Genomic DNA, 15,649 nt, shown 5'->3' on the forward strand with positions numbered 1-15,649 from the left:
ACATCTGCTCTGCCCTTTAACCACTGTACAAAATGCACATTTTTAATACAAGTTAAAACACAACAGAGAACAAAGGAAAGCCAAAAAAACTGAAAAAGCTTTTGCACAGCAGGATTACACGAGGTCTTGGGCAGCTGTATTCACTGGTTGGCTTTGGAAGACCACTTTTTGAAGGTGGTGGTATTAACAATCCAGATGGTAGTCTAGAGTCAGGAGAACTCCTAGGAGTAAGCGTAATGGAAGAGATATCTAAACAAGGAGGTGAATCCTCATTGTTACACCAGAAAAAAGTAGAGGGTCTTTGAAACATATGTTCATCATTATCACACTTTATGTGCAGCAGCTGAAAAGGAATCACAGAAAGAGAAAACATTCTGAGGAACAGAACGTGGTAACGTCAGGGAAAGAAGAAAAAAAACCACATTTCATACTTCAAAAAAGTGTCAGCAGCTTGCTGTTTAGTGCTATAGTTACAAGATACAGATCTCGAAAATATTTTAAAACAAAATCTAAAAATATACCACAGTAAGATGTAGCCCAGTATTAACTGGAATGAAGACGACTTGCTCCTTGATAATTACACCAAACTAAATGAAGTCAGGCATCTTTCCAAAAATGGGTGTGTCAGATGCACTGACAAATGTATAAATCCACCAGCATATCAGCAATATCTCATCTCTGCACATGTAAATTAGCAGGTAAGCACATATCTGGGGAGCAGAGTTAGGCTGGTGGTTAAAGCACAGGTCAGAATTTTCTTTCTCCAAACAAGGAAACACCTACCATTTATATTCCCCCAATATTTAAAGAAAATTTAATTATTTGACTAGAATCTTCTTACAGTAGAAGCTCACAGTGCACAAATTTTAATGTTTACATTAATACTAGACTTTGTTTCATTTCCTCATCTATAGAGTTTGAGAACCTAAACATTTACGGACAATAATACCCTTCTGCCATCTTTTCTGTGTGGATGAATAACTAACTGAACTTGGCATTTTCAGTAGGTATCTCAAAAGCTGAGACTTGTTGCAAAGGAACCCTCATGTCCCTACAGCATCAGCACCAGCACAGGGTGCAGGACAGAATAAAACTTTGCTGCTGGGGAAATAAAAATGTTGAGGATTGTAAGATTTTCTGGATCTCTTAACAAATCCACAGAACAGCTTCGAACAGAGGCAAATGAGTAATATCCACACCAGAATACAGATGGTAAGAGTGTTCACCTAAGATGACAAAGCGCAACCTTTGCAGGTTCTGGTCTGAATTAGGCAGACAAGAACCTGAAGCTAGCTGCCTCATATGACCGGGGAGTATTTAACTGTATATTCCAGCAAGATTAATTGTGTATCGAGAGCAAAGCTGAGGCCTTTGTCCACTTTGATAAAAAACAAAAACCCTTAATTTTTTGCCCGAATGGGAAATATCTGCAATCCTGAAAGGTTTCAAAAGAAATGGATCTTGTCTAGGTGAAACTAGAAACAAAGAGCCTTTAGGACTAGTCCTGGAAAGAAAAGCAAAAAGGAAATGTCTTTAAATACTTGATTTAAGAAACATGCCCAATCAATCTTTCTGTTGGGGCCAAGCTGTAATTCCTACCTCAAAATCTGAGGAAAACAGCTTTGGACAGTTAAATCAAGGCTTTAGAGGACAGCTTCATCTTTGAATTTTAATAGAAAGGACTGAAAACTTGTGCAGACATTTCTTCTTGGCTAGAGCCAAGAGTTTATACACGGAGAAGGCAGGAATTGTATCTGTGCTGTAGGTATCTTGCCTAAAAAACCCTCCGACTTGCCCAGGCTGAAGCAGTGGTAGATATGTACAGCAAAAATTTTGAAGTCTGCTTTTATTCTCTTCATACAGAGTTACACAGCTGATATGACGTGATTATTTCATTACAAGTTTGCATAACTCCAGTAGAGCAGGATTTAATCAATAATTTTAAACCATTTTTTCAGAGTTATGTAGAAAACAAAACATTTAAATCCTTTAAAACTGAGTCTCAGTTCCTTTCTTCACTTTCTTTACAGATAGGCCAGGGTAAGGGTACAGGTATGCAAATTTAGCAACAATGCCATACTTATGAGAACACCAACAAACACCACAAAACTCTCTATTCAAAATTTGCAATTCATAAGAAAAAAAAATGTTTTTATCGCAATTACAAAGAATTCATTTGTTGCCAAGCTGGAATTGTGAAACAGAGGGTTTGGAATGGTAATCGATAAAAATGAAAGCAAAAAACTACAAGACATAGAATTTTGATTATTATTTCAAGAGTATCACTAGACTACAGGTAGAAGACTTGCAACGCTACTGTGCAATTACTACCATGTAATACTTGCTGCTATACATATATATGGAACAAACAGATCTCATAATAGTAAACACTGGAAGATACTAAATACAGACAAATTAAGGAAGCAAAATATGTCCCTGAAACGCAAAAGAGCAGAGGATGAGTAGTTTCCATAAGAAAGCACGTATATCACATGAAAAAAAAAATCCTACAGAAACCAGAAAAAGGTATATAGGATGCAAAGCAGCAAAACTATAAGGATGATGAACATATATCAAACCCAGGCAAGGAAAGGTTTCAATACAAAACCAGAATATACACTATTTGTATCATTCGAGCCCTGAACACTGAGCAGCCACGTTTCTTCCTATTTATCTGATAAGCGATAATCTCAGGACATTTCACACGATATAGGGTGTTGAGCTTCACAGGACAGTTTTGGGAACGTGTCTTGTCAATAATGAATTTTCACTAGTAATTCTTCATTTGCAGGGCAGTACAGAAGCCCACCACCGGGCGCTGGGACCGGCGCTGTGAGCGCTGTTCTGCGTGTTGCGTCCCATGACCCAGACAGACCTGGGAGGCTGACAGTGGCTTTCTGCTTACAGCCCTACATATTCGAGCAGCCCGCAGACAGGACAGGTAGAGCACGGAACTGTATTCAACAATGGAAAATAATAATTGGAAGGTCACAAAGAGAAGGATTGGACAGAAGGCTTTTAAAATGTAGGAAGTATCGCCAGATTCAGAAAATGCAGGAGGAGAAGGAAGGGAACAGACCCTTACTCTAAAGAATGCAACCTTAAAGGGTATAACTTCTGAAACTTAATACTCTTACACCAAATTGTAAAGGAAGAAAATATAGCACAAATATATTAAATTGCCATTTTATACGGCAATTGTATTTTGTCTGAGTTTCTAACACTGAACATGTAGTATTGGTCAGGTTGATACATTACTTTCCAATTTGGGCCCCATTTCATCAACACAAGAAAAAAACCATGAAATCATTCTTAAGGAAATTAACACACTAGTTCAGTGGATTTGGTCTCTATTGTGATTAGATGTTATTATGTGCCTGTTAAAGGATTTATTTTTGACTCATTCTACTTTGCATGATACTGAAGGTGCACTATTTGGCTGCATCATACTAGAAAATGGAACATGATTGAGTTTTTGTTAATCAAGAAATCATTTCAAAATTGTTTGTTTTTACTAGGTGTCTCAAGACATTGATTGCAATCTGCGTCACACCCCCACAGGAATCACATAAGTGTATCAGTGAATTTGAAAATGTTTTTCTTCCTTATAACATTCAAGTTGGTAATACACAGAACAGCCACAGTGGATAACTGCAGTGAATGTTATAGGGAACTGTGAGTGACCTAGAATTGGAAATTATGCAGATAGTTACAAAACCACTGATTACAAACTACCTGAGATTTGGGACTACTAAGGATATATTAATTCACTTATTCATAAAATACTGTAAAAGCATTAGCAGTTTCATTAATTAACTGCTACATCTTCGGTTCATTTTGTACTTTTTCTGTAACATGAAATCTGACATACACAATTTCTTTTTTTTTTTTTTTAACATCACAAACATAATAGAATTTTAAACCCTCATGAAGAAGTGCTCACTGAACTGAATACAGAATATCATAAAATTGAAAGAGAAGATAGGCGAAGAAAAAACATGTGCATTTTCCCACTTGGCAGTCTTAATGGAAACATGAATCAAGTGATATGCCTAAACACATTCCATAACTGTTTTCTGAAATATGCATACAGTTCCAACATCTATCTTTGGGTTTTCTCATGAGCATGTTAAAGCTTTTTGATGAGGGTAATAGGAGCAGGTGGTCTATGCTTCCAAGTCACTACTTGGAACTTGAAAAAAAGAACTTGAAAAAAGGTCTAATCAATCAGTATCTTTAATGCTCCATTTAAAAATGGAGTTTTTTGCAACACTACCATAAGAATACATATTACATACTACTTCTTTGACAATACTTATGGTGCATGGAAGAACACCATTCCTTTTGGGGCTGTTTCTCCCAATACCTTTTCCTGCTGCCTTTCATTGAATCATAGAATCATTTAGGTTGGAAAAGACCTTTAAGATCATCAAGTCCAACTGTTAACTTAACACTGCCAAGTTGCACTAAACCATGTACCTAAGCACCATGCCTACACGTCTTTTAAATACCTCCAGGGATAGTGACTCAATGACTTCCCTAGGCAGCCTGTTCCAGTGCTTGACAACCCTTTTGGTGAAGTAAAATTTCCTAATATCCAGTCTAAACCTCCCCTGGCGCAGCTTGAGGCCATTTCCTCTCGTCCTACCACTTGTTACCTGGGAGAAGAGACCGACCCCCACCTCTCTACACCCTCCTTTCAGGCAGTTGTAGAGAGCAAGAAGGTCTCCCCTCAGCCTCCTTTTCTCCAGGCTGAACAACCCCAGTTCCCTCAGCCGCTCCCCATCAGCCTTGTGCTCCAGACCCTTCCCCAGCTTCGTTGCCCTTCTGGCACAAGAAAGCCTTTCTGAATTTCTGAGCATACCTTAATCAAATGAATAGAAGGACAATTTCCTAAACTCCGCATTTCTACCAGGGTTAAAAATAAAGCTGATAAAATAGCTGAAGGCCCCAGCGGGTTTACGTGCCTCCCCCGAAAGGATGTTATGTTTATCAGAGCCTTCCTCTCCTCCAATATGGTTCAACACCTGTGCATCTTGGATTGATGCAGTGTCACATTGCTGAAATTCACAGGGCATTAGTCTTTCAGTGAAGACGCCAAGTGAGGAATGCTAAGAATGGTAACACCTCTGGTTGTTGCTTTTTTCAAGAGGGTTTTCTTTTTTTATGTTAAAAAACCTGCCCACAGATCGTGAGTATTTAATTTCCTCTTCAGCCAAACTTTGCGCACAAAGTATTCCTGCGCTGACTGGCAAGGCACTGCCTTTCAAGAAGTGCTGGGGGGACTCTGACCCTCACATTTAGCCAGCAGTGCACCCCGCAGCACAGGCCTCATTCACAAGCATGACCTTCTCTTCACTTTGCTACATACAAAAGAACTAAAGAGTGATTCCCCCAGTTAAATGTTGATATTGTGGGTAAATATTTTTAGGATTTTCCTTATGTCTTCAGGGTTTCTTTTGTGTTTGCTTTACGTTTCCCTAACACAATGGCTTCTTTTGTCTAATTTTACTCTGGCTTTAATTATGAAGAATAAAAATAAATAGAAGGGAAGGGATGTAATTTTTAGACTTCCTGCAGTCTGGTATCAGAATCCTCTGTTTAAAGGAGAACTTTGTATTTCTCAAAATCCTTACAAAGAAACTGTAAAAGGGTAAGGGAAGAAGGATCAACTGAGTATTTAAAAACACAACGGTGTCAAGGGTCAGGGAAATAATACAAAAGGATCGGACTTCAAATTTCTGAAGGTATTTTCTACCTACTTAATTTCATTAAAAATTAATGCGAAGATTAATGTGTCTGGAATAATTAAAGACACCAAAATCGATCAAATTCAGAAGGAAGAGGCAGGAGTAAAGAAATGATAGACTGGCACTGCATACAAATGATACCATGGCTTCTCAGTTACTGACAGGTGGGAAAGACATTCTGTCCTCGATCAGTATTCTCACAAATAAAGCATGACCATGACATCACTTGGTGTCTGTAAACGCACTGTTTCACACTACAGGTGCAATAAATAATTAAAAGCCCAAGTCTTCCCTCACAGGGAAGGAAAATACATGCCCACTGTCAGCCTGAAATTATGCCTGCTTAGACCGCATGGCTTGCAGTCCCCCCTCCATAGGGATGGGCACTGAAGGAGAAGAGGACGTAGCACACAACGTGATTTCAATGTTTATATCTGTCATGTTCTGTGAACTGTCATCACGGGCCTCTTCTGCTTCTTTAAGCATATACTTGTTTAATCGAGTTGCTAGTGTTGACTTCTGAAGTGCTAAATCAATGGCTGATTACCACGTGTTTCTGTGCCCGTGCATTAACCACTAAAGGAAGAGCACAGTCAACAACCTACAAGACAGGCAAGCCATTTCAGCACGTACGGCAAATGTTAAAAAGTACAAACAGCGTGCAAACAACCAAATACAGAAAGGAAAGCATAAGGTAAGAAAATCCAAGGTACTATTTAGGCATAAACAGAAGCAACTTTATAGCCATCTGTAGTTGGCTTGTGAAACTGAACACTGCTTTACAAATTACTGTGATGCCAGTTAATGGCACATGTACTTTTATCATATTAGGTATCAAGTATAAGGGCTTAACCTTTCCATCCATCGTTTAATGATCCCTCCCTAGACCTCAGCACACAGAATAACAGCAAACTGGACTGACAGATAAGGTTTTATAGCTGTATCAAATTAACTAAATATAAATAAATCAAATTACTTATTATGTCTAAAAAAGCTTCAGAAAGTTCTAGTATGGCACTGACATTTCTTTATAATTCAATAACATGGATATGAGAGCTGTGGAAAAAAGTGAACTTTATAGTTTTATAAATCTGCTTTAAATCACAAGAATGACTGTGTTATGTTCATAGCATATAACATGAAGAATATCTGCAGGGAAGCAAGTTTTCCTCCATCTAACCAAAAGTGATTAGGAAGTGACTCAGATGAGGTATTATTCCCCATGCTGGATATTCTGCTTCATTTATGTAAGCTATTTTATTTCAGTGTTTAATAAAATACTATCAGCATATTTGAAAATATTACTCTGACAAAATGATCACAAGATAGAACTGCTATTTTTCTTTGCTTAATTTTGAAGAAATAGAGCAGCGGTAGTACAGATATTTTTAACAACATAGTACTCGCAAGTTTTAAATTTAAATTAACCAAAAAAAAAAAATCAAATCTCTAATAACTTTTTAAAAAATAAAGTGTTATTTTTTCATCACAGAAATTACATAGAAATAGAGGAAAACGTTCTTTGCACTGCTTCTGTTTTTTTCTAATACGAGCAGAAACTTTGCAAAGTAATGCCTGAAATGATGTTGATTTGAATTAAAAGCGTATAAAATTAATTAAAAACTATAACAGGCAATCAACTGTGTAATGAATTCTTTGTAATTTCCTTCTTTCATAGGTATTTGTTGCTCAAATAGTAGAAGAGCAGCTACGTATCATCAAATCATATCCACTGCTATTCCAGGCATCAAACTATCTTAAAAATATTTATGCTTCCTCTTCCCTGCACTGCAAAGTCATTTCATAACCTCAATTTTCCATCCTTCATTTATTTTCAACCTAATTGTTGAACTTATATGTACTTACTCTTACGCTAGCACAGTTAAGAGCTTTGATTTACAATGTACACAACCTAGTTTAAAACAGGCCTACTTGAATGATGTCTCTTGGTAAGGTACAAAAGTTGATAGTGTTTGGTGGATACAGTTACATTCCTAGATTTGAGAAAAACATTTTCCAAAAAATGTTTCTTTTTTACTGTTGGCTGCACAACTGATCAAAGAATCACATAAGCAGAAAGTAGCTTAATCCAAACTCCTGCTTGAAGCAGGATCCAATTAGCTGAAGCTGCAGAGGACCACGTCCAGGGAAGTATTTAATATCTCCAAGAGTACAGATACCTCCAACCTCTCTGGGCAACCTGTTCCAATATTTATTCAAATCATTTATATAAGGCTATTCTGTGGCAGAATCAATTTAGATATTAAATAGGCTGTTAAGATGACTCTTACTGCAATTCTAATCATGAGGAAACTCAGAAATTTGTGATGGGAAATGCTTGTGCGGGTTTTTTTAAAAGATTAAGGAGTAAATAAAGCAATAAAATTATATGTGAAAACTAATAGCTGTAGTGATTTATTAAAATGAATTAATATTTTAATAGTAATAATTATTACATAATTTTGTTGTAGCATAAATGACATTTAAGCAATATGCATATTCATTGTACCAATAGTAATTAACACTAAAACACCATCTAGGGAGAGAATACAAATGGCTGGCAAATTTACAAATTTAGATCTTAACTCATTAATAAGGAATTAGACACCACTGTCTTAAAAGACAAGATAAATACAAATGTGCCCTACACGTACTACAGGAAATATCTTGCTCGTTGTTGATACTTTTGACTTTTTTGCTAAATGCAATTACCAAGTTCTTCACTAATTTAAATGAAAGAGAAATGCATCTATCACAAGAGACTTAAGAGCCTGTTTAGTTAAATTCAAAGATACATTTAGTTATTATATTCAAAAATAAAAACAAACTAGCTGCCACGCTAATTAAGGAAAATAAAAGATTAAGGAATTGACTAAATTGATTTTAAATCCAGCATTACAGTTGATTACCTTTCATTGAATCCTTCATAAGTGAGAAGACATCCATAATTTACAATTTTCACAGTGGGAGTTATGCAGTATTTATAATTTATGGTGCTCTCTCCTCTAAATAGATTTCAGTAAAATGAAATGACAGTTCCTCATGGGAACAACACCTAATCAATACCAAGGGAGTGTATAAACACTGAAAAATTGTCATCACCATTATAAACATACTTTTACATTGCCCAGATTTCTAAAAATCCATTTCAAGTGAAATGGTGTACACCCAGGGCAGGAACAAGGCAGCCCACAACGCACAGCTTAAAAGCTGTCCATCTTTTTCTAAGATTTTGCTATACGTACATTGAGAAATTTTATTTATTCTCACAGTTACCTCATGCTGTATAGATAGAATATGCTTGTAAGAAGAGGGGAGTCATTAGGATCAGTCTGCAATGCAACTGCATTTTTAGAGGTCCTGCCTAGATATAAGTAACTGTCAGTCAGTCATTTAAAAGTACTTTGGTCGTGATCATCTATAGGAAGTGCAGAAAGAGTTAGAAATTTCCAATGATGAGGAACCCGCATTTGCTCCTTTTTACCTACCCACCCAAGGTTAGTTCCTGAGATCTAATGACTCCTTTGAAAGACAGACAAAATTTTTTAAGTCATTTAGAAAATGTCAGTTGTAAGTGACAATATGCTTGTGACAGAAAGTTCCCAGAAAAATCCAAAGTAGCATACGTGAACCAGATCATTTAAGTGCCAGAGTTCTTCATCCTTAGAAGTCTACTAGAAGGAGTATTTACTGTCTTTAGACAGCAACAAATAGGTATGACAAGAGGATTAAAGAGTCACAATTTGAGATACTGCAGTTTGCACTTTTGTGGGCTTGTCACAATCTTACTGTTACTTCAATACTGCCTTTCAACAGATACAGTACATGATCACTGTATGTTAATCATAATCACTGCAAACAGCATAGATGCTAATAGTTATCATAACACAGATAATTATAAATTTAGAGTAGCTTCAGATATGAGTTACATTCATGTACTTACTGGAGATGCATGTACTTGTCTTATTCTTAACTGGTTTTCCAAATCTTGAACTTTATTTTTCAGTTCTGTGTTTTCAGTTTCTAATTCTTGAATCTACAAAGCAAGTGGTTATTGCAACAGCTATTGGGGTATTCATTCATTTCAACAACAGCATCCACTGAGAATAAGTTTTATCTGAGATCTGGTGATTCAGAAGCAATTTTTAACTAGTTACCTGATTACAAAAAATAATTAAACTTAAATTTCTGTATCTTCCATATTTCAGCCTTGCTTTTCTCTTTAATCACCTTGCAAGACGGCAAAAAATGAAATACTGTTTCACAGTTATCAGGTCTTTTTTAGTATCTGTTGCAATTCTTAGCAATCTAAGAATAATGCTGGAAATTATGCTGTCATAGAAAGCAGACAGCACAAACAGAGTAGCATGTTCTTTTATCTCAGTAAAAAATACAGTTGAGAACTTACTCTTTTCTGTAAACCTGCAATTTGTTTCCTTGTTTCAACATCTTTTCCTCCAGATTCCAGAAACTTCCTGTAAGCTAAGTCAAATGCTTGACCAATCGTTAAAGTTATCTCTTCCGCCTTTACATAAAACATAAGACTGAAATTAGTATATTAAGAATATTTTATATAATTATTTTCATTTCAGATGATCACAAAATACTTTACACCATGTATCATGTTCAAAGGGTTTGCTTTGAAGTCATCATGAAGTTAACACTACAAAGGAGCAGGGCAAACACTCTTCAGCAAAATACCCTGACAAAACACTATAAATACAACTTAAAAAAACTTCAGATAAAGAACGGACACTGAACAGGCAGAACACAATCAGCTAATTTTTAGTATAAATTATGCCTCTAATTTCTGTAGATACAGATAGCATGCTGCAGTATGTCTTCTTCTGATGATTTCTGAAGCGAATACAGGCTTTTCTATCATTAAATAAATTGTTTTAATTTTAATGGGTTAATATTTTCATGATAATGGATGTTTTGATCTCTATTGCTTTTAAATTTATTTTCAACACTTATTTCAGTCAGCATAGTGTAGATAAATGTATTTACCTGCACAAGTATTTCTGATTACAAAAATCCAACCAAACAGAATTTGCATTTGTACATGCAAAATGTAAGAATTTAGTAGTTCTATGCTAACTTGCGTCATATGTTATGATGCATATATACAATCCATACAGAAGATCTACTTTAAAAATAACAGAGATAAAAACAAGTGTACGTGAAGTAGATTGAGCACACCAAGGTTTCGGAAAAAAATGCAGACTTACAAGAGGCAGCAATAAAAGGTGAACATACAGATATGCCATTTGCCTTAGAACTTTAGTAGAGAAAGTAAACACAGTAAGTAATAACTTTTTTTTCTTTTTTAACAGTTTGGCAGGGCAACAAAAAAAAAAATCAGAAAAAACATTAATCTGGCTAAAGCTAAACTAGAATTTTCTCTTCTTTATTGAAATGGATACCTGAAATTGGTTGTTTCTCATGAAAGCAGAGCATTCTGCTCAATGCCGAGAACATTTTTCCTTCACTACCTGTAAGAACATGAAGGGCTGAATGCACAAAAATGGTACAGAACATGATGCTCCCAGCCTTTCATCCATCAGTGCAACAGTAAAGTCACTCAGTAGAGCTGTGTGAAGACCTAAGTTCTACAGGAATGGGGAATTAACCCCTCTATCTTTTTGCTGTGAAAAAAACCCCCATACGTCCACCTTTTATTAAAAAAAAAAATCACAAGAAATTATTTTAACCAAATTAGTCTGAATTAGTCCAAAAAAGCTGAACTAGGACTGCTTTAGAGAACAACTGTTTATGTTAGTAAAAGACAAGTGTAAGGGACACTAGAAGTATGCAGTTCTGTCTTCTTGGAAGGACGAGGGTTGGCTGAAAGGAAAGGCACCAACTAAGGTGGGATCCTTTCAAATCTGAGAGTACTAATGAACAAAGAGTAAAATGGAGGAAAGTAGTACAGTAAGTGGAGTATCAGGGTAGAGGGAAGAAGAAACGGCGCATTGGTTCGGAATAGAAATGCTACTAGTGTGCAGAGACTGCAAGGGCAATTTAAAATCATGGGAATGTGTGAAAAAGGCACAGGATAGAAATTGGAAGATAAATGAACAGATGTGTATAGCTGAACAGTATCTGAACAATATCTACTGAAGGCACTGGAGCAATGCAGGTGAACAACAAAATCGCCAGAAACACTGTGAAGTAACACACAGTGCAATATAATTGCATATAAATAGAAGTGAATATGCATCACCTTCTAAAAAATATATCACTTCCTTAGTATTTCCTTTGTATGGTATCTCAGCCGCTTCAGAATAAATCTAAAAGAGAATCTCTACATTATAAAAAACCCTAAAAATCCATTATTGGTGTTTATTCCAGTGTTTTTATTTGTTGATGACTTTCTGCCAAGGTAAACACATGACCCTCTTTCAGCTAGATACCATTTTCTTCATTTCCTGTCCTAAAGTATTAGGTTTTTTCTGCTATTGCACATTTTTGAACAGTTGCCCTGTTCCATCTCAGACACAAGAGAATGTCAGTGGTTGGTGCAATAAATTCTCTGGTAGTGCATCACAGCATTAACAAACTTGAGAGACGTGGCAGGGGCACAGGAAGAGAAGAGGGAACCTTACTGTAAAAAAAAAAAAAAAAAAAAAAAAATCTAAGGAGGAGAGGCTGAGGCAGCCACATCAGCAGAAGAGCCTGCGAGGGTATCTCAGCCACAGGGTTGCAGCAATCTCTGCAAAACAGCTGTGCAAACATATGCAGCTTTGCGGGATGCAGCCTGTTCTCTGTGAGTATTGCAGATGCCTGGCCTAGGATAACGAGCTGGGTAGTAAGAAGAATTGTCCCAGAAAACCACCTTAGATCAATGAAGAAAAAGGCTCTCCCTTAAATTAACACATCTAAGTTACAAGACACTATATTGGCAGGAAAGATTATATCAAAGTGACCCCAATTACAAGGCAGGCTATCCGCCTTTATTAACCATTCCTGTTTTATTTCAAAGCAGACCAATCAAAGCCAGTAAGAGTCACCCAAATTCTTTTAAAGCATCTTGCATACTTACACACTTTTCACTGTCAAATACATAGCACAGATGCTTATTTGATTCTGAGTCTTTGCATATGAAAGTAAATATTCTCTTGTCAGTTTTATCATCAGCACAAAATGATATCCTATGGAGTTGACAGTTGTGCTGGACTTCCTGCAAATAAAAAGAAAGATTATTTTCAAGAAATTACTATATTTGCTTAGGATGAAGATGCACAAAGTAAATCTCTGGATTTCCTCATGTACACAAGAGCAGGCAAGTTGCAGTAACATTTTTAAATGTCTCTCATTGTACATGAGTGCACCCAAAAACGGACTTAAAGTGTAACCGAAGTTAGCAAACTCATCTCCTAACAAATGTTCCCATTTTTACTGAATGTAAGCAGGAAGTTTTTATTTGGACAGCATTTATCTGGAAGTGTTTATTTGGACAGTAATTTCAGTTCTAGAAAATTGGTTTTACTGTTGCTTTGCGTCCCTGTGCAATTTATTTAGGGACTGATTATGTAAAATACTCTTTTTCCAGGTGCACACCATCTTCAGATTTCATCTCCCAGGGTTTGTTAAAATGGTTTTACTGAAATAAGTTCTTACCTTTCTATCTTAAATATAGAAATTGGAAATAAAATTACTTCGTTATCCAAATACAGGGCACAGGGAAATAAATTAGGCATCTAAATAATTGCTTGCTTAAGGTGCAACATAAACAACTTTTCAACATTATTATTTGCATATTTTTGATACTGTATTTCACTTTCCATTAAAAAGCATGTTCCCGCTATTTAAAAAGTTGCAGTAGCAATGCTCTTCAGCCGAGAGAGCTTGACAAGACTGAAAGAAACTATCTCAACTATTTTTTTGTTGTTTTTCTTCAACAAGTCTCTTCTTGGTATTTTATTTTATTTGGCGCATTACATGGGAAAGCAGTATTTGCTTTAAAGGAAAATATGCAGTTTAGATGTGAACTATTATCTATTAAAAAAAAAAAAAAAGAAAGTTTCTGTGCAGCACCGGGGTTCCCAGATTGCTATAGGCTCATAAACAAGGGCATGCCCTCTCTGCACACAACCATTTGTCAAAAAATGTACCGTATGGGCAATCTTTTCCCCTTGCCCCAGCTGGGTTCCTCTCCTCAGTCTTTACAGCCATTCTTCTGTGTATCCTACTTCTCCCATGTCCCCAAATCTCTCTCACATTTAATCTCTTTCTGTTGTAGCTCTTTAACAGTTACATATAACACCACATGCTTGTTCTGGCTCTTTTAGGTTTACAGATCCATATAACTACTTTCTATCATTTAAGGACAGAACCACTTTTCTATAATCCTCCTTTTTTGAGTGCCAAGTACAGAATCAAGTCCTGATGCATGAGCAGGCCTCCTCTTCCTACCACAATTAATAGTCATCACATGAATATAAACCGATATTCCCCTGCAACAATATTGAAGTGATTTGTTTCAAAAACACACAGAAAAAATTATTGTAATCAACGATGGTAACACAGAATTTAAGTCATTTCCTAAAGCATGTATAAATTATGCTAAAAGAAGAAAAACTTCATTCAAATTTGCATTTACATGTAGCTTAAAGAAACAAAGTAGGGGAGATAAAAAGACTACTCATAGCTGATTACTATTTGAGTTGTAATAACAACATTGCTAGGAGATTAGAACGTTCCTATTCCCCCAGGAACTTCCATCCCACAGCTTTCTGTTAATTTCTGCAGGAAGAGTTAGGAAGGCTAACATATTTTGGCATTTAGGACTGTTATTTTAAAACAGTTTTGGCCAGGATATGGGGTTTAGTACCCCTTTCTGCCCTACTTTTTACCCTAGGAAGATGCAAAAACTGCAACTAAAGTTGACATGGATATTTCTTGCCCGCTCTGCTTATGAACTGCTGAATTGTGGTTGTATCAAGAGTTTGAAGCAAAAATGGGTTGCAAGTAGATATAGCCTTGAACTAAAGCTACCTTTTCTCAAAAGGCAGTATGCACTGTCTGAATGGTAGCAATTACTCCACAATTAAGAAGCAGTAAGAAAGAGTTCATTCAAATCCAATATTCAACATATGTATAAAAAATTTAAGAGCACTCAGATGTTAAGAATTGCTGACCACTGAATAAATACTTTTTAGCTTGATTATATTTATCTCATTATTCCTCTTTGAAGTCTGTGAGGAGGATGTTTTGCTTACTATGTAACCCCTTCCAAAATACCAGAGCAAATAAAGGAACAGAAAACCCGTCCACAGGATGACTCAATGGACTTAACTGCTGAAAAGGCAGGAATTGTCATGCTGTGCCAGATGAAAAGCCTACAGTAGTGCTCATGGCCTGCTACATGAAGTTTACAGAGAAATGGATAACACACCTGAGAAACATAAGCATTCTAGGGAGGGGGGATACAATAAAAAAAAATTTAAAAGACGAGAAAAGGAGGAAAAAAATGAACAGGTTAAGGAAAGAAAGGTGCAATTCCAAGGCAGCAGCATTAAGAGTCACTGGAAACAAATTGTCTCCTCATTCACCTGCAAACACCTACATGTGGGCACCTGCGCAATGGTGATCGTTTGGAAAGGTGCTTATCATATGCTGTGTGAACATTTATTTACCACAGTGGTTTCATCTTCCTCAGAGTTTAAAAGTTCTGGTGTGAAAGGATTAAAAAAATTAAATCCCACATTAGCTACAGTCTGTATTTTGGAGTATCACGTATCTTCCTAGGAAGATGTCACCCATGTGTTGTAACAAGAAATGGTATTTTAGAAGAATTTTCCATCAACAGAATGGCTTTTATAACAACACTTTTTAAAAATATAAAACAATAAAAACATGTAAAACAGTTAAAACAATATTCAATTACTAGTTTA

General features: G+C 36.1%; 1 protein-coding gene across 11 annotated transcripts in view; it reads right to left on the bottom strand.

Moving 5' to 3' along the window:
• The window catches only part of GULP1 (GULP PTB domain containing engulfment adaptor 1), a 167,307-nt gene that overhangs the window by 21,332 nt on the left and 130,326 nt on the right, over window positions 1-15,649 (bottom strand). For 10 of the 11 annotated variants that reach the window (XM_072873848.1, XM_072873849.1, XM_072873851.1 and 7 more), the window contains 4 exons: window positions 12,796-12,933; window positions 10,159-10,275; window positions 9,694-9,786; window positions 119-343 (listed from right to left, as the gene is read on the bottom strand). In XM_072873848.1, coding sequence (XP_072729949.1) covers window positions 119-343; window positions 9,694-9,786; window positions 10,159-10,275; window positions 12,796-12,933 — 573 coding nt within the window. The remainder of the gene's footprint in view (window positions 1-118; window positions 344-9,693; window positions 9,787-10,158; window positions 10,276-12,795; window positions 12,934-15,649) is intronic. The other variant, XM_072873852.1, reaches the window with a different exon arrangement.

Source organism: Ciconia boyciana, chromosome 10, assembly GCF_034638445.1.
Source record: "Ciconia boyciana chromosome 10, ASM3463844v1, whole genome shotgun sequence".
NCBI classification, from domain to species: Eukaryota; Metazoa; Chordata; class Aves; order Ciconiiformes; family Ciconiidae; genus Ciconia; species Ciconia boyciana.